Genomic DNA, 24,896 nt, shown 5'->3' on the forward strand with positions numbered 1-24,896 from the left:
AGGAGCTCACAACTCCAACTGCCACCAGAGCCCCGGACTGGAAAGGGGAAGAAGGATGGCCGCTGCACCACCTCTAAATGCCCACGTCGCCTCTGTCAAAGCGGGGTGTCTAAGCTTAGAGATGAGGGAACAGGAAGCTCACGCAGCGGGAGAACAGGACCAACAAGAGACTTGATGCAAGTCAGTCACTGACCAAATAGTCCAAGCCTCCCCTCCAACTCCTGGAGAGAGAAATCCCATGAACTCGGAGGCGTGCCCTCTACAGAACACTTGCTCACAGCAAACAGCCCCGTGGCCTCAGTTTGCCCACCGCCCCCCACCCCCACCCCCGCTGCAGCCCCGGCCACAGAAGCAGCAGCTGAGGCTCTTACTATTTCCTGATTGCCTGCTGTATCATTTGAAACCTTCAGGGGAATTTGGTCCTAGAAGTGAAGTTTCTAAGAACTTTTTTCGACCATGCCCAAACCCAAGCTGAACTGGACAAAACGAAATTCTGACTTCCAGAGAAGCCCTTCTACTCACACTTTGGATAGTTCTACAGGCTTCTCGGAGCCCTCAGAGAAATGCTTTACCCTTAGAGAAATAATGCTAGCACCCAGGTGTCTTGGCTTCTCAGCTCTGCATGCTGAAGTGAGCACCTAGCCCGTGGGGGCAGACTGGGGGTCTTTTGGCTTCTTGGCTAGTTAGGGGCCCAGAGCACAGGGCCCAGACACAGCCACGGCACAGGAAGAGTGGAGGTTTGCTTGCAGTTCAGAAGTTTATTAGTGAATGAGTTTGGGCCAGTTGGTGCTGACATGCTGCTCACTTCAGCCCTGGTGTACCGGCTACGGGAGGGGAGGAGGCTTCCTGCTCTGATGTTTCACTGGTGAGGTCACCCCAGGAGAATGCCGAGCTCTCTCCTGGGTCCGACGGGCCAGGCTTGGAGCCGGTACATTCACAGAGACTCCACCTCGGTTTCCAGGGCCTGGGCTGGAGGGATGAGGGTTTTTAGGATCTCTGTGTAGTAGGGGCCAAACACCTCCTGATTGTGATGCGTTAGGCTGACAAACTTTTGGCCCAGTTCTGCCAGTTCTGCTTCAATGACAGTAAGGCCTCCGGGGAGGTCTAACAGGGATCGCTGCACACCGAGGACCAGACAGCATTTGAGAAACAAATGGATCCGCTGATCTGTGAGCGGGGAAGAAGCAAACAATTTTCAGGGAGCCGCACGGTCCCTCCACTCTACTCACTCAAGTTCTAAGTCAACCAAGATATTTATTAGCCCACCCACCTGGAGATAAGGACATATGTTTTGTTCGCGAAGGGGGCTGCTATCTAGCTCCCAAGGACAAAGCAAAGATCACAAATGAGTGGGCTAGTAAATTTCTGACTGTTCAAAAGATGACTTAAGCCTCCCCCAGTAGATCCTGGTGAGTATCTAACATGAGGATCTTAGGCCGATCCTTTGGATGGCTGAAGTTAAGAGCAAGGTCAAGTTCATGCCCTCCATTCCAACAGGGATGAGTCCTTGCTGTGGGAACATGTCCTCCAGCTGCTTTAGCATCAGCTTCTTGTTGCTGGGAGGTTGGAGGTAGATGTCATGTCTCGGACTATAGTCAGAAAATGACCCAGAAGTCCAGGGATGACTTAACCAGATTAGGTAAACAGGATGTCCTACCCAGAAGTCATGAATTCCTGGGTGCAAACCTTCCTTAGAACCAGAATCAGTCTTTAAACTGAAAGGAATATATTTTCAATGCAGCATTTTGAAAAAAACTAAAGCCTAAACAGTGACTTGCCCAATGATCCTGCTTTTTATTGTTAAATGGTTCAGTAACTGACTTCCAGGGATGGGATCTACCTCTCCCCAAAACGTTCTCACCACCCCCACAGGCATGCTCACCAATGACGTTGCGGACACAGTTCTCCTTCTTGGCAATGTTCTGGAGCTGTCCTATCAGAGATGCTGCGTTGTCACTGCTCAGAGCAGCCAGGCCCATGTTCTTGAGGCTTTGATGGATTTCCTGAGACACCTGTTCACTCACAGTCTGCATAGCCTCTTCAGGCCTAGACCATGAAGGAGAGTAGGCTGGTACCCAGCAGATGGCCCTGGCAGAGGCCCAGAGCCAGGGAAGCCGCATGCCAGAAGCTGGGCCCACTTGAGGGAGAGGGAGACTCCCAGCCACCCTCCTGCCCTCACCCCAGTCCCTGGCAGCAGCAGGACCCAGCGGGTAGGCTCAGTATCTTCACTGTTATGCTCCAGATTCCGACTATTCTCTATATATGACACCATGTTCTACTTCTTAGAAAACAAGATAAACTATAAAATCAACTCTGGACAAGAGTTTGGTATCCACTCAATTCTTCAGCCCCATGGAATTTATGTATATATGTGCATGTACATTTTTAAGACTTTCTTGGTCATTTGGTCATGGTCATTTGTCCTGTCACCAATTACAGTGACAAACCTGGCCTTCTGATTCCTTTTTTCCTCTGGTGTGACACCCTGCACACAGATGTTCAATGAACATCACTGACTGACTAATCAACTCCTGGATATACCTAAGACCAGTCCACTGGCAGGCATCCCCTCAAGGAGAGAATGATTGCTTTGTAGAAAACAAGATCATGACTCATTTTGTAGTAAACTATCCTCCATACTACTCTTTTTGGAGGAAAGCTTTACTTTTCTTTGTCACAAGTCTTAAGACCATTATGGAAAGACATCAACGATCCCTGTGGATGGTTCCAGTCTTTGTGGCCTGCGGTGGAATGTAAGCAATCACTCGTTACCCAGCTCTGTCTTCCTACCACCCGTTACTCTCTCTCTAGAAAAGCTCTACGCAGCTCACCTGGAGTCAAACTCCTTCATCAGGTTTTTGGTTACGCGTTTCAGCTTATCCACAAACTGAGGTGAGCCGAACAAAACACTGCCAGAGAAACTGCTGGCCACCAGCAAAACTGAGGCCAGGACGGTCAACTGGTGCAACTGGGACTCCAGCTCCTGCAGCCGGGTCCTGTCCATCAGCAGCGTCTGGGGAAGCGGGGAAGAAGAGGCTGTCAGGAGGAGCCGGTCCAGATGGAGGTCCCAGACACAAAACAAGGCGATGCCCTCCTTGGGCCTACCTCAGGGAACTCTTCATTTGCAGGGTCCCAGAGAAGGAGGTTCAGGAACCCCTGGGACAGCACCATCGTAGGGCTGAGGGGCTCTGGGCTGCCGACTGCCTCGTTTGGAGAGGAGCAGGCCACAGTGGCGGAGTCGGACGCGTCCAGGCAAGTCGGAAGTGGCGTGGTGAGGTCTGCAGCCGCTTGGGTCAGCCACTTGGTGGTGTGGTCAAGGAGGCCTAGGACAGGAAGAGCGGGCAAGCATCTGCAGCATCCGCCTCCCTAAAGCTTCAAGACTAAGGTTCTTTTCACGATCTGCTCCCGGTCAATAAATAAATGCTTTGGTCTTAGATAACTCTTCCTTCTCCCTCCCCCTTCCTGAGGAAGAAACTTTCTGTTCCCAAGAGACTGAGTACTCTCTAACATCACAGAAGTCAGACCCACACAAGGTCCCATCTTCTCACTCTGGACCTCCGGTTGTTTACATACTTGGCTGTTTATTGAGGAGTTCCTGGAATGTCGCCCGTTCATGCTGGATGGAATGTTCCTGCAGGTGGGGTTGAAGGCTCTGGATAGTATAGTTCAGCATGTCCATTTTCATCAGGCCCAGAACCTGGAAGATCCCTCTGACATAAGAGAAAATAAAATATACTATGAAAGGAAATCTAGTGAAAGGGGCCCCTACAGAAAGTGTCATTAAATCACTGTGTTCCAGAGGGAGGAGGAGCTTGAAAATGAGTCCCACCTCCGGGGCGCCTGGGTGGCTCAGGTGGTGAAGCATCTGCCTTCAGTTCAGGTCATGGTTCCAGGGTCCTGGGACCAAGCCCCGAGTCGGGCTCCCTGCTCACCAGGGAGCCTGCTTCTCCCTCTGCCTGCCCCTCCCCCCACTCATGCATTCTCTCTCTCTCTAATAAATAAAACCTTTAAAAAAAAAAAATTAGTCCCATCTTCTAAATTTACAAAAAACGGCACTGTGACTGAGAGGACTCAGGACCCCAGGCCCAGAGTAAGTGAATGGCCCAGTGAGGAACAGAGAAGTCTCTGGACCTCGAAGCCTCCAGGCTAGCTCTCTCTCCACACGCTCATTCTATCATCCTTTTTCAAAGGCAGAGTCAGCAAGAGGAAACACACACCAGCAGGCTGATGAGCCTTTCTGGGAAGGGGGACTACAGGTGACGACGTATCTGAAGCAATTTCTGCACCAATCACTCTCTTCCATTCTTTTCGTTTTCTTTTTTTTTTTTTAAACTTTCTGGGTCTTGGTTTCTCCAACTATTAAATAGGGATAACCTCCCATCCCTGTCCCCTCACACTGTGTAAACTGCAATAAGAAAATCTGGGGAAAGGATGTTTGAACTCCTTGGAAGGATCACACAATGTTTTATAATATGATGTTACATAGGAGGCCCAACCAAACTAAGGCCATCTTTGGGAGAAAGGGGAAAAAGCTAGTAGGCCAGCACGGAGAGGACTGGTCAGGCCTTCAGTAGGGGAAGACCCAGCCAAGACGGGGCTATAATGGAGTGTCTGGCCCAGGGGCTGAGGCCAGTTCGAGGGACGGCAGTCAAGTCTCGCACCTCAGTAACCGAACAGGGTCTGTAATGTTCTCTAGCTTCTGCACGGCTTCGTCTCGAACTGGTGCGCACAGCAGAGTCATCATGTCAAGAATGTACTTAGAGACAAGAGGGACATTGAGGGCCCCGTGTTCTGCTTTCCGCCCGAGGAGCTCCGTGTCCAGCGCTTCTTCAATCTCACTCCGTAGGCGGCTCTGGCGCGGTAAGAGCAGTGAGAGCAGGATCTGCCCAGGAGAGAAAGTCAAAGGGGGGGCTTTCTGTGTGGAGCCCCAAACCTTCTCTAATGCACAACCCCTTTAGCCAAAGACATCAGCCTGTCTTTTAGGGACCAAGAAGTGGGGTCCCTAAATTTTCCAGAAAATATTATTTATCTTTGTTGAGAGGCCGATGAGAGTTCGAGGCTTTAGGGGATCAATACAGCTGCGGTGCATCATTTTCTAGGCAGAATGGAGAGACAAGTAACATCAAGGAGTGTGGATAAAAGAAATGCAAAGTACAATCAATATAAAATACACGTCACATGGTGATGAGAGACTCTTAATTTTATTTATTTACTTTTTTTTAAAGATTTTATTTATTTGACAGAGAGAGACACAGCGAGAGAGGGAACACAAGCAGGGGGAGTGGGAGAGGGAGAAGCAGGCTTCCCGCTGAGCAGGGAGCCCGATGTGGGACTCGATCCCAGGACTCCAGGATCATGACCCGAGCTGAAGGCAGACGCGTAACAACTGAGCCACCCAGGCGCCCTGAGAGATCTTAATTTTTAAAAAGTGGGCTTTATTTCTTTGAGAGAGTGCGAGCGCTCATGTTGTGGGGAGAGGGGCAGAGGGAGAGGGAGAGAGAGGATCTCAAGCAGACTTTGCACTGAGCAGGGAGCCCGACAAAGGGCTCGATCTCAAGACCCTGAGATCACGACCTGAGCCGAAACCCAGTCAGACGCTTAACTGACTGGGCCACCCTGGTGCCCTATGCGGGCATTTTTTTTTTTTAGATGATTTTACTTCAAAGAGCAAGGAAGAAATAGGCCAACGAACAGTTAAGAGGCTCTGGAAATAGCCTATTAACCCCAAAACGTGATTTCCCTGTGAAGAGAGACACTCTTATTCTTCTCTGTGCCTCCGTAACATACAGAACGTGGGCGGGGGGGCTGAGGAGTGGGGTTCAATGAAGAGTGTGTTGTCAGAGCAAGATGCCCAGCTATTTAGCTTCTCCACGCTCTCTACCGAAAATGGTAAACTATGCCAGTTATCGGCTGGAGGCTCTTAGCACCGACTGCACCCTTCAGGGCCCACGGAAACAGGACCAGGCCCTTGAACTGTTTTTCCTTTGCTGGCTGGCCCAACGGTAAGTTTTGTTAGCAGAGGGTGCTAAAGAGAGACTGCGCAGCCAAGAGGTCTTCCCGCCTGGCTCTGCTGAGCTCCTCCGCGGCACAGCCCCGCGGCACCGCGGCTTTGCTTGGCTCGGCTCGAATTACTGTGGCGTCCTTCTCCTGACCGGACCCTGACTCATACGAAACCGGTACCGTGGGTGAGGTTTGACTCAAAAGGCCCTATCCCCGTTGGACCTGACGAGCACGTGTAGCAAGTACTTTTGATGTCTTAGGAAAACGTGCAAACTACAGGATGGCAGATAAGCCCCACAAATGTCAGCGGCCTGTGGCCTCAGTGAAGGTGCTAGAGCTTCAGTGGTCTGCACCTTGTCAAGCTTTTCCCTCCCAGGTGAAAGACAACTCGCTGAACCTCAAACCACCCACCATGAAAAAGGACGCACAACGCTCATAGGCCTTTCTGGATTTCTGAGGCAACACATACCACGTTTGAGTTTGCTCCTGCAACACTCATTTAGGGTCACTCATAAGGCTTCTGGTTTCAGGTGGGAACCAGAGCCAAGAGCAGCGAGTCCAGGCCGCATATAAGCTGGGATGCCATTTGGGCCATGCGACCCAGCAGGTTCAGTGACACTTACCGTGTCCCCGGCAAGTAAGGGTGCCGTAACAGCCTTTGGCAGGTGCCAAGACAGCATCACAGCAAGACCTCTAGGACTTTAGGGCAGATCTATGCCCTCTTCCGCAAATCACTATTTGCCTTTTGAGAAATGGTTTCTGGCTTGTTCCTGGGCTTTTGCAGAAGTAAACATCTCACCGTAGGATACGGGGTGGCCGCGTGGCCTGAGCTTCCCATGAGGAACTAGGTGTTGTCTGCCCCACTTAACCATAAGATGAGGCCTGTCCCACAGCACTCTATCACCAGATGAAATGGCCTACAGGAGACCAAACACATACTGTGATAGGACAGACCTACAGAGCAGAATACAATAGAGAGCCCAGAAATAAAACCTGGAGATGTGATCAAATAATACTTGAAAACAATGTCAAGACCATTCAATGGAAAAAGGACAGTCTCTTCAATAAATGGTGCTGAGGAAATTGGGTATCCACAAGTAAAAGAATGAAATCAGGGGGCACCTGGATGGGTCAGTTGAGCATCTGACTCAGGTCGTGATCTCAGGGTCATGAGATTTCTGCACTGAGAGCAGAGTCTGCTTAAGACTCTTTCTCTCAGGGTGCCTGGGTGGTTCAGTTGGTTAAACATCTGCCTTTGGCTCAGGTCATGATCTCAGGGTCCTGGGATCGAGCCCCGCATCAAGTTCCCTGCTCAGTGGGGAGTCTGTTTCTCCCTCTTCCCCCCACCTCATGCTCTGTCTCTTTCTCTCTCTCAATAAAATCTTAAAAAAAAAAAAATCTTTCTCCTTCTCCTTCTGACCCTCCCCCACTCTCTAATAAATAAATAAATCTTTAAAAAAATTAAGTTGGACCCTTACCTTACACCTTATAAAAATTTTAACTTGGGGCGCCTGGGTGGCTCAGTTGGTTAAGCGTCTGCCTTCAGCTCAGGTCATGATCTCAGGGTCCCGGGATCAAGCCCTGCATCAGGCTCCCTGCTCAGCAAAGAGTCGGCTTGCCCCTCTCCCCCACCCCACCCCCACCCCGCGCTCGTGTTCTCTCTCTTAAATAAAATCTTAAAAAAAAAATTAGGGGGTGCCTGGGTGGCTCAGTTGTTAAAGCGTCTGCCTTCGGCTCAGGTCATGATCCCAGATGGGATTGAGCCCCACATCGGGCTCCCTGCTCAGCGGGAAGCCTGCTTCTCCCTCTCCCACTCCCCGGGCTTCTCCCTCTCCCACTCCCCCTGCTTGTGTTCCCTCTCTCGCTGTGTCTCTCTCTGTCAAATAAATAAATAAAATCTTTAAAAAAAAAAAATTAACTTGGGGCACCTGGGTGGCTTAGTGGGCTAAGCCTCTGCCTCTGGCTCAGGTCATGATCCCAGAGTCCTGGGATCAAGCACCGCATCGGGTTCCCCACTCAGCGGGAAGCCTGTTTCTCCCTCTCCCTCTGCCTGCCTCTTCCCCTGCTTGTGCTCTCTCTCTCTCTCTGTAAAATAAATAAATAAAATCTTAAAAAAAAAATAACTCAAAATGGATCAAGGACTTAAACAGAAGAGCTAAAATTCTAAAACTCTTAGAAGAAAATAAAGGGATAAATCTTCATAATCCTGGATTTGGCAAGACAGGGCACCAAAGGTAGAAGGAACAGGCTAGATCAACTGGACTTCATCAGGAGCAAAACTTTTGTGCACAGGACACTATCAAGAGGGTGAAGAGACTACCCACAGAATGGGAGAATATATTTGCAAATCACTTACCTAAGAAGGGGCTACTGTCCAGAATACATAAAGAACTCTTACAACTCAACAACAAAAGACAAACAACCCCATTTAAAAATGGACAAAGTACTTGAGTCAACCTTTCTCCAAAGACAACCCAGAACTTGGGCACTAAGCACAGGGAAAGACACTCAGCACCATTAGCCATCAGGGTCATGCGGATCCAAACCACAGTGAGATTCCTCTTCACACCCACCAAGATGGCTATAATGAGAAAAGGAAAGCAGCACTGGGGAAAATGTGGGAAAGCTAGGACCTCACACCCTGCTGGTGGGAATGTACAGTGGTGTGGCCACTGTGGAAAACAGTTTAGTGGCTTCTCAAACTCAGCAATGCCACCCCTGGGTATGTGCCCCAAAGAGCAGAAAACAGGTGTTCAAACACAATCTTGTACACGAGTGTTCATAGCAGTACTACTTGCAATAGCCAAAATGTGAAAACAACACAAATGCCCATCAACAGATGAATGGATAAACAAAATGCAGTATATCCATACAATGTATCCATACAATGGAATTTTACTGGGCTATAAAAAGGAATGAAATTCTGACCCATGCTCACAACATGGACGAACCTTGAAAACATTATGCTAAAGTGAAATCTGCCACATACAAAAGGACAAATATCTTATGATTCCCTTTATATGAGGTAGCTGGGGTAGCCAAACACACAAAGTATAACAGAGGATACCAGACACTGGAGAGGAGGGGAATGAAGAGTTACTGGTAATGGGTACAGTTTCTGCTTGGGAAGATAAGAACATTCTGGAAATGATAGTGTGATGGTCGCACAACGTTGTGAATGTACTTAATGCCACTGAATTTTAACACTTAGAAATGATTAAAATGGTGGGGCGCCCGGCTGGCTCAGTTGGTAGAGCATGCAACTCTTGATCTCAGGGTCGTGAGTTCAAGCCCCACATTGGGCATGGAGGCTACTTTAAAAAGAAAATCATTAACATGGTAAAAATTTTGTTATGTATGTTTACAATTTTAAAAATCCTAAAAGATATAAACAACTAAGCCCAAATAAGATGCCATTCCCCAGGGAGGATGAGCCAGCCACCTGGTGGCAGATGATTTCTTTGAACCTCTTCCATCGTGGAGGGGGCAAACTCACCCTCACTGGAACGGACACATATTCTGGATGTGGATATGTCTTCTCTGTCTGCGATGCCTCTAATGAGCACCAACATCTGTGTACTTACAGAATGCCTTACCCACTGTCCTGGTCCTGGCATGTCCCATACCATTGCATCTGATCACGGAGCATTTCAGAGCAAAGGAAGTGCAGCAATGGGTTCATACCCACATACCCCTTGAAACAACAGGCCTTAACTGAAAAGCAGAATGGCTTATTGAAGGCTTGATTACAGCATGAGTTGAGGGACTATATCCTGAAGGGAAGAGGTTATGCCTTATAAGATGCAATATATTCTTTGAATCAAAGACCATTATATGGTGTCATTTCCCAAAGCCAGAAAACATGGTCCTGGCTATCAAGGGCTGGAAGTAGGACTGGTTCCTTTTACTTTTATACCTAATAACCTACCTGCAGAATTTCTGTTGCCCATCCTGCCAACTTTAGGCTCCGCCGATTTGGGAGGAATGCTTGCATTGGTCCCAGTGAATGACAAGATGAGACTGAACCTGGTCATTTTGGGCTCCTTATACCACTGAACCAATAGGGTGAAAAAGGAGTTATTCTAGTGGCTAGAGAAAATGATCCTGAGTACGGAGAAACCAGGTTGATGCTACACAATGAAGGCAAGAAGATTCTGAGGTTCCTCTCAGTACTTCCACACCCAATGATAAAGGTTACTGGGAAACCACAGCAAACATACAACAGCAGCAAAATGCTGAAGGACTCAGACTCTTTGGCAGTGAAGGTTTGAGTCACTTCGGCATATAAAGAAACCCAATCAGCTGAGGCTCGGGCTCAGGACAAGGGAAATATGGAATGAACAGTAGAAGGAAGCCATGCAGATCCACCACAGCCATGTGACCAAGTACAGAAACAAAGACTGTAAGTTTTCTCTTTGCCTGTCACAGGCACGGGTTTATTTGTCTATGCTGCCCATTTTCTTCTTCTCTCCTTCTCTTCCCACTATTATTTTACAGATTGGTTGTTGGCAGTTAACTTTACAATTAGGCCTTAAGTAACAATATTCAGCGGCACCGTGACTGAGTTTGATAGCAACCGGCACAGTAGCTGTTGGAGCTGTGAGTCTCCTCATTTTATGGAAAGAACGAGAACTTGTAAGACAACTGTATCTTAGCAGGTAGAAATAGAGATTTTTTTCAAAAATTGAAATGTGTGTGGACGGGTGTGTACGGAAGCTAAGCAGCCAAAGGAGGGGAATGTGACAGTTACCAATTCATTGTCTCTCAGTTCCAAATCCATCATTCTCTTCTCTGCTCTGAGAAATGGAGTAAGTCCTTTAAATATTTTTCCTTCCCCAGGTGGCACAATTGCTAAGCTTCATCTGTAGAGGGCACTATTAGTCTTCTGGGCTGCATAACAAATTCCCATAAACTTAGAGCCTTCCAACAGCACACACATTTCTTTTTTATCTCACAATTTCTGTGGGGCAGGAGCCCAGCCGCAGTTTAACTGGGCCCTCTGCTCGGGGTCTCACAGGGCTGCAGTCAAGGTGTGGGCTGGGCTACATTCTCATTTGGAGGCTTGACTGGGGAGGACTCGGCTACCAAGCTCACTCAAATCGCTGGCAGAATTCGTTTCCTTACAGCTGTAGACTTGACGGGTGGATGCTGCCCTCAGATCCTAGGGGCCAGCTGCATTTCCCTGCCCCCTGCCCCTCTCCAGAGGCCATTCACTGCATAGCCGTCTGCTTCTTCAAGGCCGGCAAGGGGGTTTCTCCGTTCTGCTAAGACAGGGGTCTTACACGGTGAGATGTATTTCTGGGCGCAACACGCCAGCACGCTTGCATACTGCTTAGAGGCAAGTCACAGATCTCGTCCACGCTCAAGGACAGAGGATCATACAAAGGTGTGGATCACTGGGGGGGGGGGCTCAGCTTAGGTTGTGCCCACCACATACTACAAAGACATCACAAGAGGCAAGAGCTTCTCTTCCTGCTTCTGGAATACTCACTTGGCATGAGGCAGTATGGGTGTGCGGCTTGGCCAGTAGCTGGCTCCTGCAGAGCAAGCGGCTCCTTGTCCAGGGCCAGGTTCCTCCCGCATGGGCAGCTGCCCCAGCCCCCGGCCCCTGCACGGTGGTCAGCAGCACACACGGCCTCCCCGGCACAGCCATGCCCGCCCCGGGTCCTCGCGTCTTCTCTCTCAGCCCTAGGGATATGGTGTAGTCTCCTTCCATCTGATATTTTCATCTACTTTAGAGTTTTGCTTCTTACTAGTTCAAAGCTCTTGTTTCGTCAGTTCCATGGTATAATAATTTTTGTATTAAAACTTCCTTGTTGAAACTACCGTATGATTTCTGTCGACGAATTAGACTCTGACTGATTCCTGGACCATGTTCAGTTAGGATCTGTTAGCCACTGACATTCCAATGACCTTGGGGGTGTCTAGGAAACTTACATCTACAGGTGGAAGGTAGGTCACTCACCTCTTTAATTTCTTTCAGAAGTTCAAGAGCACAACTGAAGTCTGGGGGAGTAGCTGACAATTGCTCTTTGAGATGGTCCCAAAAGGCATTGTGCATTGTCTCCTTGACCTTGCCTTCCAAACTGTAAGAGGTTTAAATGAGCAAATTACTTTCTTTACCCAAAAACTGTTAGAAGGTCATTATCTCCTAAGGCCCAAACAAACAGCATTTGATATGACAAAAGACCATCATACTGACAGGAAAGGCCAGGAACTGTGTTTGGGCTGTGACAAAGTTGAACAAGCTGGGGTCAGACTTGGATGTCAAGAGCATCAGTAAAAGCTCTCAGAAGGGCTGCTCATGATTCCAAGCAGCCCTCCCTCTGCAGCAGGAAGAACTCTCCAGGGAGATCAGGCCAGCTGTAGCACCAATTTGCATCTAGCCTAGATAGTATGTGACTTAGTTTCCATTTATGCATACATACAGCAATGAACAAAAGGATCTTTTATTTTCTCACACTCCTAAAATCTAGAAAAGGATTTTCCTTCTTTGATAATACTCGAATATCCATAGGTATTTCTTAAATCAGCAGATCTAAAACTCAATTCAGTATCTTCCCCTTCCAAACCTGTTCCCCCTGTAGTCCCAATCTCAGGGGCATTACCAGGTAGCCAGTCAAGGAGGCCAGAAAGATCAGTCATTTCTTCTTCTAAAAAAAAAAAAAAAAAAAAAAAAAAGAAGCAAAGGCAATTCAATTTAGAAAGGATAGTCTCTTCAGCATGTGGTGCTGGAAAAACTGGACCTCCACATGCAAAAAAATGTATCTAGACACAGACCTTATACCTTACACAAATGGATCACAGACCTAAATGTAAAAAATAGATACCACAGAAGATAACATAGGAGAAAACTAGGTGACCTTGGGTTTGGCAATGACCTTTTAGATACAACACCAAAACCATGATGATCCATGAAAAGAAAAATTGGTAAACTGGACTCCATTAAAATTAAAAACTTGTGCTCTGTGACAGACACTGTTAAGAGATGAAAAGACAAAGCACAATCTTTGCAGAACATATATCTGATAAAGAACTAGAATCCATGGGGCGCCTGGGTGGCTCAGTCAGTTGAGCATCTACCTTTGGCTCAGGTCACAATCCCGGGGTCCTGGGATGGAGTCCCACATTGGGGCTCCCTGCTCAGAGGGGAGTCTGCTTCTCCCTCTCCCACTGCCACTCACCCTGCTTGTGCTCACACTCGCTCTAATAAATAAAATCTTAAAAAAAAAAAAAAAACTAGTATCCAAAATATACAAAGAACTCTTAAAACTCAACAAGAACAGAACCCAATTTTAAAATGGGGAAAGATCTGAACAGACACCTCACAAAAGTCATCACACAGATGGCAAATAAGCATATGAAAAGACGCTCAACATCAGGTCATTAGGGAGCTGCAAATTAAAATAACAATGACATACCCATCAATATCTATGAGAATGCCCCAATCCAAAATACTGACACCACCAAATGCTGCCAAGGCTGTGGAGCAACTCTAGGAACTTCCATGCATTGCTGGTGGGAATGCAAAATGGTACAGCCACTCTGGAAAACAGTATGGCAGCTTCTCACAAAACGAAACATACTCTTGTCATATATGATCCATCAGCTGTCCTTTGTATTTAAGCAAATGAGTTGAAAACTTGTGTCCGCACAAAAACTCGCACAGGGAGGTTTATAGCAGCTTTATTCATAATTGCCGAAACTTGGAGCAACCAAGATGTCATCCTGTGAGTGGACAAATAAACCGTGGTACATCTGGACAATGGGATATTACTCGGCATTAAAAAGAAATGAGCTATCAAGCCCCAAAAGACATGAAAGACTCTTGAACGCATATTGCTAAATGAAGGGAGCCAATCTGAAAAGGCTACATATTGTATGATTCCAATTACAGGACATTCTGGAAACCAATGGAGACAGTAAAAAGATCAGTGGTTGCCAAGGAATCGTGGGGCAGGGAGAAAAGGGTGAACAAGTAGAGCACAGGGGATTTTTAGGGCAGTGAGATCAGTCTGTATCACTGTGTATGATACAAAAATGGTGAACACATGACATTATACATTTTTCAAAACCCAAAGAATATACAAAAAATGAACCCCAATGTACACTATGGACTGGAGTTAATAATAGTGTATTAATACTAGATCATCAACTCTAACAAATGACCTCACGATTACAAGATATAAACAACAGTGGAATCTGTGTGCCGCAGAGGATGGGCTGTGTGGGAGCTCTGTACTTTCCAATCATTTTTTCTGTAAAACAAAACTACTTTAAAAAAATGTGTATTCATTTTAAATTTAAATTTAAAAAAGGAAATGACAGGAATTAATTTTCCTCTCAAAGTTTATTTAAATGATGACCCTAACCTGCAGTGAGACTCATAAGAGAAAAAGAACCATTTGAAAAGTCTGAGGTTAGACCTAGTCATTGCCAAGCAGCTACTGGTTTTCTTGAATTAAACATCCCCCCTTAAAAAAATACAGTAATGCATGCTTCAGGTAAAAATATAGTAATGCATGCTCCATGTAAAACAAACAAAAAACAAGCAATAAGAAGATGAATAAAACAAAAAGTCAAAGTTCCTCTCCCAACACACCACTCTCAATCATCAGAGGTAACTACTATAATCTGTCCAATGGTCTAAGGTGTACTAGAATTGTTCTCAACTCTTTTCTCCTCATCCTATCTATCCAATCCATCTCCAAGTTCCATCAATTGTGCTTCTTAAATGCCTCTGGAATCCATCCCTTCCTCCCATCATCTCTTACCTGGCCTACTGCAATAGTCCATTCCCTGGTCACCCTGCCTTCAGTCTTGTCCCTTTTTTATCTGTTCTTCACCAATTCATTCTAAAATCAAGGACTTCTGAAATGCAGTTATGACCATGATGCCATGCTCGGGTAAAGACCTTTTGGGGCTTCCCCTCACCAGCAACATAAACCACTTATGGGACCCCTCCAGACATTGCTCTGCCTCCTTTTCCAGTTTATCTCCTTCTATCTCATATCTTGTATCCAGCCACACCAAGGTACCTGTAAAGAACATACCATATTCTTGCCTCTGACATAGTTTCCTCTGCCGGGAACATTCTTTCCCACCTAGACCATCTGGGCAGCACTTATTCCTCCTCTAAGACTCGACTCAAGTCTTCCTCTGTAGGCAGATCTTCTCTGACCCTCCTTAAGCAACTGAGCACTCTCATGAAACTATACACAGAACTATGAGTCAACTGATCAGTGTCTTCTGTTATTCAACTGTCCTCCCTATAGAAACTTCTGACAGTGATGACGGCATGTTGTTTAGCTATAGCTACAGCTCCATCCATCCTCAGCACTCAGCATTTTGCCTGCCACATAAGGACTCAATATACGCCTGATGAATGAATGCCCAAACATGCGATTTCCCTTCAGGGTGGACGATTGTTATTAACACCATCCTATGCACAGAGAGCCAATTGCCAAAAATGAGTCATGTCAAACTCTATTTCAACCTTTTTCCTGATATAAATTCTGCATGACCTTACGTGAAAACCCAGCTCTGACTGGTACTATTTCTCCTGCTTCATTTCTCCCTCTCTCGTGGCTTCTACCCGCCCCCCAGCTCCCTCGCTACTGCCCCTTTAGCAGATCTTCACTCTCCCAGTTTCAATGGTTTCTCCTCTTCTGTCGTCCCAAACATATCTAAGCAGTGAGAGAGATGTTAGGACATGTGGGTTTTGGGGAAAACCTGGTCCCACAGAAGCTGTGCTTGGCACCAGGCAAGGGCAAATCAGAGCACGAAGAGGAGGGGAAGTGCGCACCGTAGAGAACGGCACTTGAGTAAGAGAGTCCCTGAGGCTGCCGGATCACAAAAGCAGTTAAGGAAACTGATCACAAGCTGCCCTCATTTATCTATTGGTGGGAAATTAGAACGGTTTTTAAAATCTGACATTGAATTTACCCATTTAACTGCCAATAAACCAGCAGAGCCATTCAATTCACACTTCCCAAATGGTTCTCACTTGCTATGATGTCAATATAACTAAGAATCAAAGCGAAGCTTGATGGAGGTGGGAGAGCATTATTTATCAAGAGTTCTGATCCTGATTCATAAATTAAACTGACTTATGGGGGTGCCTGGGTGGCTCAGTTGGTTAAGCGTCTGCCTTCGGCTCAGGTCATGATCCCAGGGTCCTGGGATGGAGCCCCTCATGGGGCTCCCTGCTCAGCAAGGAATCTGCTTCTCCTTCTCCTTCTGCCTCTCCCTCCCTGCTCATACTCTCTCTCTCACTCACTCACTCTCAAATAAATAAAATCTTTTTTTAAAAAAAGAAAATTCATATTTTATCATCTGTGGTCATTTAAAAGAGTAACTGGAAGGAGCTATGAGGCAGGCAGCCGATAGGATGACCCCAAAGACCTAGGAGTTCTGATATTCACACTGGTGTAATCTCATCTCTCGGAGTGTGGGCGCAGTCGTCTACCTTCCAGCGAACAGAAGGTAGCCGAGGTGCTGGGATCACTTCGGAGATGAGGTAACAGATAGTCTGTGGGTTCTGTCTTGGGCACCATCTCTCACACCCTGATTTTCTCACTCACTCTGAGTGAGGGAAGCCAGCTGCCATGTGGCCCGGAGCTGAGGGAGGCTCTGATGAGCACTCAACACACTGACTACAACTAGAGCGGGAGACACCGTGAAACTGAGCCCGGATCTCTGACCCACAGAAACTGTGAGATAACGAACACTGGTTCAGCTGTTAAGTTCTGGAATAATTTGATGGCAACAATAGCTAGCTACCACACACTACTTCCTCCACATCTATCCGAGAAGATCTAAAATCCACCCTCCTGGTATTTTATTATTAACAGGGGCTCGCAAAGTGAACATTCCAACAATAATTACTTTGGCTTATTCACTAGTTAAATAACATTTGCTTCTTGACCCTCTAATACTCATAATTATTACTCTTCTATTTAACTTGTTGCGCCTTCTTAAGGTTTATATTCAAACACTGTATTTTTTCCCCCAGTTTTATTGACTATAAATTAGATTATTAAATAAAAATGCTCCGAGTCTGGTCAGAAGCCATTAGTTCTAAATAGCTATACCAGGATGAATAAAATGGGAAAATCAGAAGAGCTGGTACCTGCTTGGAGGGGAAACCTTTTCTTCCATGTGGAAATCATGATTCATTCCAATCTTGTTGCTCAGCTTAGAAACGTTGTCAACTGTATCTATCAGACCTGTGACAGAAAGATCCTCAGGTGTACACCCGAAACTAATGTTAACATCAATTAAATCTCCATTAAAAAAAAAAAAAGAACTTATGGTGGACACAAGTCATTCCGAATTTCTATTTTATTCAGAGACTCACTCTGAGTGGGTCCCAAATTTAGATTCATCAAACTGATCTTACACCAACTCATTTGACCGTTCTAGTCATTTAGGTTTTCTGAACTCTGTGCCTAGAGTAGTCCAGCATGGGAGTAAGGGAGGACAAAGAAGCTATTTTATAAATAACAAAAACTAATTACAAGCCTTTCTCTTGAAAAGTAAAGTAATAATTAAAGCAGCAAAGAAACAATAATTTGTGATTTGCAAACATAAGCATTTATCTAAGGGCATTCTGATTCTGCTCTCCTTTTCCTGCCTCTGATGAAAGTTAAATTCTCCACAGAGATGGCACTGAATGGCACCAGTGTCCCTGGTCTCAAAAAGCAGGAGTTCCCAGGTGTTAGGATTTTACAGGCTACTGACATTCCCAAAAAGTTTCTGAGCAATTGACGACAACTTGCCAACCTTTTGTTTTACCAAGTGTGGACAGTGAGACAAGCAAATAAGCAAATAAAAAAATCCACTCTACCACCACCAAACCATCGCTTCATAAAAGAATAGCTTAACCTCCAAAAAAAACCAAAACCAAAAACACCCCTACCCCCCGCCCACACACAAAAACAGAAAGGTAATATTGTCGGAATAAAGAGGAGCCCTGTACACTGAATCAATTTAGCTTTGGAAAAAACCCATTACATCTTTATTTCCTTTCACTAAATATTGTGAAGAATTGTGTCGTAAACCAGCACTAGCATTTGTTCTTACTACAGACCCAGCTGAGCCCATTCTCACATAACAGGCACAATACTCAGAATGATCACTTAGTATGTGGAACAAAGTTGCACACAGTAAATCGTGTTTTCTCATTCTCTTTCAATAGCACTTCATAATTTGTCCACAGAAAAATATCTGGTTCCCAGATATGGAGGGGATATAAACGAACGAAGATCGGCCATGAGTTGGTCACTGTTGAAGCTGGGTAATGAGTAAACATGGCTCATCATACTAGTCTACTTTTGTAAATGTTTAAGTTGTCCATAAGTAAGAAGATTTAAAAATGTAAAAAGGAAAAATAGTTATTGTAGAAAAGAGGTTACACAGAATGCCTTTATTCTTAGGAGATACATGATGAAGTTTTTAGAAGTCATGACCCTAACTTTCAGTAAGAAAGGACAAAAATACATATAGAGAGAGAGAGAGCAAGCGCAATGTGGCAGAATGTTAACAGTGGGGGCATTCACCTTTTTTGTTGTTGTTTACCTTTCAACAAAGTTGAACTACTTTGAAATTAAAAATTAAAATAAATAAAATAAAAATGTATGGGTAAAAGGTGATTGCAAATTTACCAAAAAGCCACTGAGCCCTTGCTTAGGTAAACATAAAGATGAACTGAGCCTTAAGTGGACAGTTGAAGTTCCCTTTATTTTTGCAGCCTCTCCGAAGCCTTTGGTTTCAGCTAAAATGGCAAAACACAGTCAAATATGTAAACAGACAATCCATTAACTCACTAATGCGAAATGAGAAATAAAAGAAAATCTTCCAAGGGAGATTGAGTTATAGCAGCTTACTGAAGGACTGAGGGAAAGATTTTCCACAGAGACACTTTCCAACTACAAGTCCAAGTTCAGAGCCTACTTTGACAAGATTGCTGCTCCCAAGTTCCGTTGTGCTAGGCAACTCCCAACAGCTGTAAAATTCAGGAAAGGGGAAGGCCCAAAGAGAAATTCGAGGGAAAGTGCAACTAAAGTAGAGTTTTAAAATCCAAATCCCAAGGACAAAGAAATTTTCAACATGATACAGTAACTGAACAAGTCAACCTAATCCACAAAATGTCAAATTCTTTTTTTTTTTTTTAAGGGGTAATTTGGTTACTCACTTTAGGGTTGTTTTACCTATGGATTCATTTAAATAGCCACCCGAAGAACTTAAATTGTTTACACTGTTTTCACAAAAAAATTGGCATTCGCCCACACATCAGGTTCATTCTTATCTAAATAAATTCCTATGCACCAATTTGTCACTTTGGGGCCATTCTGTTAGCCGGCAGCGACCCCACGTGGCCACCAGAGAAACAAGCGCAATTCAACTTCAGAGTACCAGGGCCTTGAACTAATTTTTCCCGTTTTAATCTTCAAGAGTTTAACTCGAGTTAAACTCTTACATGTGGACAGGTCTTCAGACTGATGCCTGTTTAAATTCTCTAGGGATTACTAGAAGAGAAATGCAGGAGGAGTCCCCGTGAGGTTCGACCTACGCAAGTATAGAAGAAACCTGAGACCCAAGAGGAACATGAAGTACAGAGCTCAAGAACGGACGCCCAGAGCTTAGGACTTCCAGAGTCCATGAAGCGCCGAGTGATTCCCATCCAGGATCACTCGGGTTCTTCGAAAGTACCCCAAGTGTCCGCCATTTTCCACCTACAAATTCAAACGACAGCAGCGATGGCGGTGAACGCGCTCGGCCTCGAATCTTGTCAGAGCCACGTAATCCCGCCCGGGCCACTTCTCCCTCCTAGACCAACCTCCGGGTCCAGGGGGCCTAGGGCCTGTAAGCAGGGGCTGGGTCGGGGGGAGACGAGGCGAAGGGCAACCCGAGAGGCCGGGGAGGGCGACGAGAGGACGGCGGGCCCTCGCTCTTCCGCCCCGCCCCAGGCTGGGCGCCCCCGAGCGGCGACGGGACCTACAGGCCGGGCGGTCCTTGGGGCCGCTCGGGTCTTCTCGGGTCGCCGCTGACGTTTCGGGCTTGCGGGACCGGCACCCTGCATCGCCCGGATCCTTCAGGGGCGCTTCCTCCTCGACGTCCGGCATGTTGCGGATGGAATCTGGGTGGGGAGAAATGACGCGCCGTTGGCGTCGGGGAAGGGGGCCCTCCAACTGCCGCCGGGGGCCCGGAGTCCGGCCGCGCGCGCCCGACCCGGCCAGACCAAAAGAGCAGGGTGGCCAGCTTCAGGGCCTCTCGGGGCACAGGCGGGACAAAGGAGCCTGGAGGAGGGGTGCGGGGACCCAGAAGTCAGGCCCTGGGCGCGCAACGAGCGGGCGGCGCGGGGTGCGGCCCTCCGCGCCCGGGACGCCCGCCTCGGGCCCTCCCCGGCTCCGGCAGCAGAGGGCGCCCTCGGCGCTTCGGCTCCGCGCCGCTCACCTCCTCCCCGGCGACCGGCCCGGCTCTGGGCTCGGCGCCGCGGCCGCGCAGCCTCGAGGCCCGGGTCGTACCAACCGCGGCGCGGCGGCGGGGGCGGGCGGCCGCGAGGGGCCTGACGGCGGCGCGGAGACGCCCGGGCCGACCCCGCGCGCACCCCCGCCCGCCCCGCCGGGGGCGCCGGGTGGGAGAGTCGGGGCTTTGAGAACAAAGCGCCGCCCATCTCCCGGGGCAACGGGCGGGGTCGCGTGGCCACCCCGCAGTCCGCCGCCCGCCCAGGCGGTCGGGCTGGTGCGGGGTCGTCGTGGGCTCGAAGGGTTGCGTGGCCTGCGGGGCCGCTCTCTGCCGGGCACGTCCGGCCCCCGCGAGAAAGATCCCCTGGAACTACTGAGGGAGAGAGGGCGCACGGTGCTTCGTTTCTCTTCAGCCGGCTCCTGTAGTCCGAGAAACAGGTCCCCACCCAGGAGGGTGGTTCCTTTTTAGCACATTCTAGGGCATCGTGAGAGCCGGGCCGTGCTGCCGTGCTACAGGTGTGGAAACCGAGACCCCTGGCCAGCTGCCGGTCCATGGAGGCTGAGCCTCTGAATTCCTGGCCTGGGCTCTGCTTGGACCTGGGGGCGGCCCTCCTACGCCTGCCTCCGGGTCTGCTCTGTTGCCCCTGAAGTGATGTGAGGACCGGGAGTGACCACCCTCCCCTCCAATTCCTGCACTTTGGGAGGAAAAATGAAAAGGAAGTGTCCACTGCCTACTCTCCTATCCCTCTTTATTAACTGACTTGATTCCTTACAACAAAAGCTTGCTTTAAAAAAATAAAATAAAACATAAGATGAAAGTATTGCCTGTAAGAAAGCAAGTTCTTATAATCCCTGTTTTGTTAATGTGGAATGTGGATTTTTCTTGCACAACTCATGCGTTTTGAAAGGGAAAATTTTGAAGAGGCCTAAGAACCTTTTCTTCCTTCCTTCCTTCCCTCCCTCCCTCCTTCCCTCCCTCCTTCCTTCCTTCCTTCCGTCCTCCCTCCTTCCTTCCTTCCTTCCTTCCTTCCTTCCTTCCTTCCTTCCTTCCTTCCTTCCTTCCTTCTATCCTTCCTCCCTCCCTCCCGCCTTCATTCCATCCTTCCTTCCTCCCTCCCTCCCTCCCTCCCTCCCTCCTTCCTTCCTTCCTTCCTTCCTCTATCCTTCCTCCCTCCCTCCCTTCCTTCCTCTCTATGCCTAACATGGAGCTTGAACTCACTCTCCCAAAGATCAAGAGTTGCATGTGAGTTGCTGAACACATTTCTGCAAAATGTGCAATATGTGCAAAAGTCCGCTCTAGGGGCGCCTGGGTGGCTCAGTTGGTTAAGCAGCTGCCTTCAGCTCAGGTCATGATCCCAGGGTCGTGGTATTGAGCCCCACATCGGCTCCTTGCTCAGGGGAGAGCCTGCTTCTCCCTCTGCCTGCCCCTCCCCCCTGCTTGTGCTTGCTCTCTCTGACAAATAAATAAATCTTAAGAAAGAAAGGAAGAAAGAAAGAAGAAAGAAAGAAAGAAAGAAAGAAAGAGAAAGAAAAGAAAGAAAGAGAAAGAAAGAAAAGAAAGAAAGAAAGAAAAGAAAAGAAAAGAAAGAAAAGAAAGAAAGCCCACTCTACCCTGAGGTCAAGGTGATATGAGGGGAATGGCCTAGTAAAGTTACTGTTTAGCTGAAGCGTTCTTAATCCAGTACATGTTAAACCTGCCCCTTACTCCCCCTCAACCTTTCCTGGTATTTCCCTCAGAGATGTTAACTGTGAAGCAGGCTGGCCTTCACCCCAAACTGAGAAGGGAGAGAAATTGTCTGACTTCAGCAAAGAGGTCAATGAAAATGTGATTCTTCATTATTACATGGGAGATATTTAGGCTAGGTCTCAAAAAAAAAAAAAAAAAATTCCAGAGTTCTCTTTGGGCATTTTTATTCCGGGAGAAAGTTTCCAGAATGACACCAGTTCATTTGCCCACAAAAATGGCATTGCCACAAAACTTTCCCTGCTGATGCCTGAAATTGGCTCCAGCAGTTCATTCATATACATTACACAACCTCTATAAGTGTCCTCTTAATACCCAAATTCTCTGGAAGGGGCAGTGGGAAGAAATAGCAGTATGGGAGCATGTGGGGGTGGGGTTGGGGACTGAAGCCAGAAAAGGAGTAAAGGATGGGGGTGGGAGAGAAAGACAGAATTAGAGTTTTCCCAGGGTCAGCCTGGGGACAGCATTTCATGATCTTTATCACTAATAGTTTATCAGAACCAACTAGGCAAAGTTAAAAGTTGAGGCGAATAGAAAGATGATTCGAGAGATATGCCCTCCTTCCCTTTGGGGTCTTAGTTAATAATAACTGATTTTTGTTTAATGATTTACAAAATGTTTTTACATTGCAAATCCATATGCTCTGCTCGCAATCCTACCTGTTCAGTAGGCAAGGCGGGTGTTATTTTGCACCATTTAAAAGATGAGCAAACTGGGAATCAGAGAGATTTCAGGGAGTAACCAAAAGTCACGTGGCAAGCAAGGTCTTGACGCTCAATCCTACACTTTTTCTTAATTCACCCGACCTCCCTGACTCTAGCTGAGAAGCTGTATAAACAAGAAAAATAACTAACATAAAATGGTTGGTAACTACCAGATTTGGGGGTACAGACAAGAAGAAATACTGGAGGTCAGAGAAAGGGTGAGAGATCTTCCAGATGTCTGGATCAGTTCGAACCCAGCCTTTGGCCAGGATACTAAGCAAGATTGTGTAACCGATTTGGTTTTTGGAAATGGGTCCTTTGTTCAGCCTGGTTCCCTCTCAACCTCAGGACCCTCTTTAAACTCTCCTGATGGGTGAAATTGGATTTTCCACACATGTCCGCTATTTATTAGGAATGCCCTTCCTGAGTGACTTAACACCTTTACCCTAAGAAAGTGTACATATCTCAAAGACCCATAAGACAAGTATTTCTCGAGCAACCCAAGGACAGAAGTAAAAGCCCCGTTTCCTCTCACATTGTAGGTGCCCCAAGCTGTATAGTCCTGGGTTCTCCTTTCATATTAAAATATCATATGATTGAAAAAATGAAACAAGACGAAACCAGAGAGGGAGACAAACCATAAGAGACTCTTAATCTTAGGAAACAAACTGAGGGTTGCTGGAGTAGAGGGGGTGGGAGGGATGGGGTCGCTGGGTGATGGACATTGGGGAGGGTACGTGAATTGTTTAAGACTGATGAATCACAGACCTGTACCCCTGAAACAAATAATACATTTTATGTTAATAAAAAAATATATGATTTTGGGGGTGCCTGGGTGGCTCAGTCGGTTGAATGTCTGCCTTCGGCTCAGGTCATGATCCCGGGGTCCTGGGATGGAGACCCGCGGCCGAGCTCCCTACTCAGCGGGGGGTCTGCTTCTCTCTCTCCCTCTGCCTTCTACCTCCCACTCCTGCCCTCTCCCTCACTCTGTATCTCAAATAAATAAATCTTTTTTAAAAATCGTATCACTTTTATCTTCTATTCACAATATATCCATATTTGTCTCAATACTAAAGTCAATTTTCTTTCCTCAAATCTTTGAGTAGAATTCTTGTTCCAGAAGGAAGGGCTTCCTATACTCGCTGGCACACCTCCATATACCCCTATGGGTTCATACACCCCAGATTGAGAAGCAGTCTAAGGGAATCTCAGGCCTGCAGCTAGAATGTTCCTGCTCCTCAACCACTTCCCCACATATGTGAGCTTTAACCAAGCCCAACAGTATGCTCTGTTTCCATTTGCTAAATACAACCCTGGTTGCTACCATACAAAAGCAATTACACAGAGAGTTGGTCCTACCCACAAAGATATTCTGAAAGAGGGGTTGATAAAGACAAAAATGTAAGAGGAATACTCCTGGATGATTGTAAGAGGTACAGAACCACAGAATTAAGAGGAATCCTGAATATGGATCCGCTAGCTTTATAAAACAAAACAAAATAACAGAAATGAAAAACACCTCATTTTACAAAGCATCTTAGGCTTGGTGAAGTTAAATGACTTGGCTAAGGTCACCACCAGTTTATGGAAAAATACAGAACTAGAACCCTTATCACAGTCTGTGTACTCTATAATATATAGGGCTAAGCAAGAGTAAAAACTAATACCGTAAATAAATATTTGCATTTCCTAAAGAAAAATGTAAATGACAGGCCATGGAATGGAAAAAGTAAGAGACGGAATTACATAGAGGCCAAGCCTGCAAGTTCAGTAGACTACTGGAAGATAAACAGTCAACTAAAGTGGTAGGGACACGTAAATACAGGGTGGGACATTTAAATGAAACCATTTGGAATCATGTAAACTGGGACTGACTTCATTATAGCCTCCCTTATGGTACAGAACCGCATGTCAAAACTATTTGCTTTAGTCTTTTGATAAATGTATTCTCTTCATAGAACCAAAGAGGAGTGTGAGAAA

The 24,896-nt window shown here is 46.8% G+C and overlaps 1 protein-coding gene across 12 annotated transcripts in view; it reads right to left on the reverse strand.

Annotated features, from left to right (window-relative positions):
- Nucleotides 1–348: 348 nt before the first annotated feature.
- Nucleotides 349–24,896, reverse strand: part of TCP11 (t-complex 11) — a 64,927-nt gene continuing 40,379 nt past the window's right edge. For 3 of the 12 annotated variants that reach the window (XM_064597493.1, XM_064597492.1, XM_064597491.1), the window contains 8 exons: nucleotides 20,003–20,140; nucleotides 11,966–12,086; nucleotides 4,662–4,882; nucleotides 3,574–3,710; nucleotides 3,106–3,323; nucleotides 2,832–3,013; nucleotides 1,883–2,046; nucleotides 350–1,167 (listed from right to left, as the gene is read on the reverse strand). In XM_064597493.1, coding sequence (XP_064453563.1) covers nucleotides 935–1,167; nucleotides 1,883–2,046; nucleotides 2,832–3,013; nucleotides 3,106–3,323; nucleotides 3,574–3,710; nucleotides 4,662–4,882; nucleotides 11,966–12,086; nucleotides 20,003–20,140 — 1,414 coding nt within the window. In that variant the 3' untranslated portion in view covers nucleotides 350–934. The other 9 variants (XM_064597496.1, XM_064597497.1, XM_054505827.2 and 6 more) reach the window with 7 other exon arrangements.

This window comes from Mirounga angustirostris, unplaced genomic scaffold (assembly GCF_029215605.1).
Source record: "Mirounga angustirostris isolate CCGP_5_RB_7025 unplaced genomic scaffold, mMirAng1.0.hap1 SCAF_8, whole genome shotgun sequence".
Classification (NCBI taxonomy): domain Eukaryota; kingdom Metazoa; phylum Chordata; class Mammalia; order Carnivora; family Phocidae; genus Mirounga; species Mirounga angustirostris.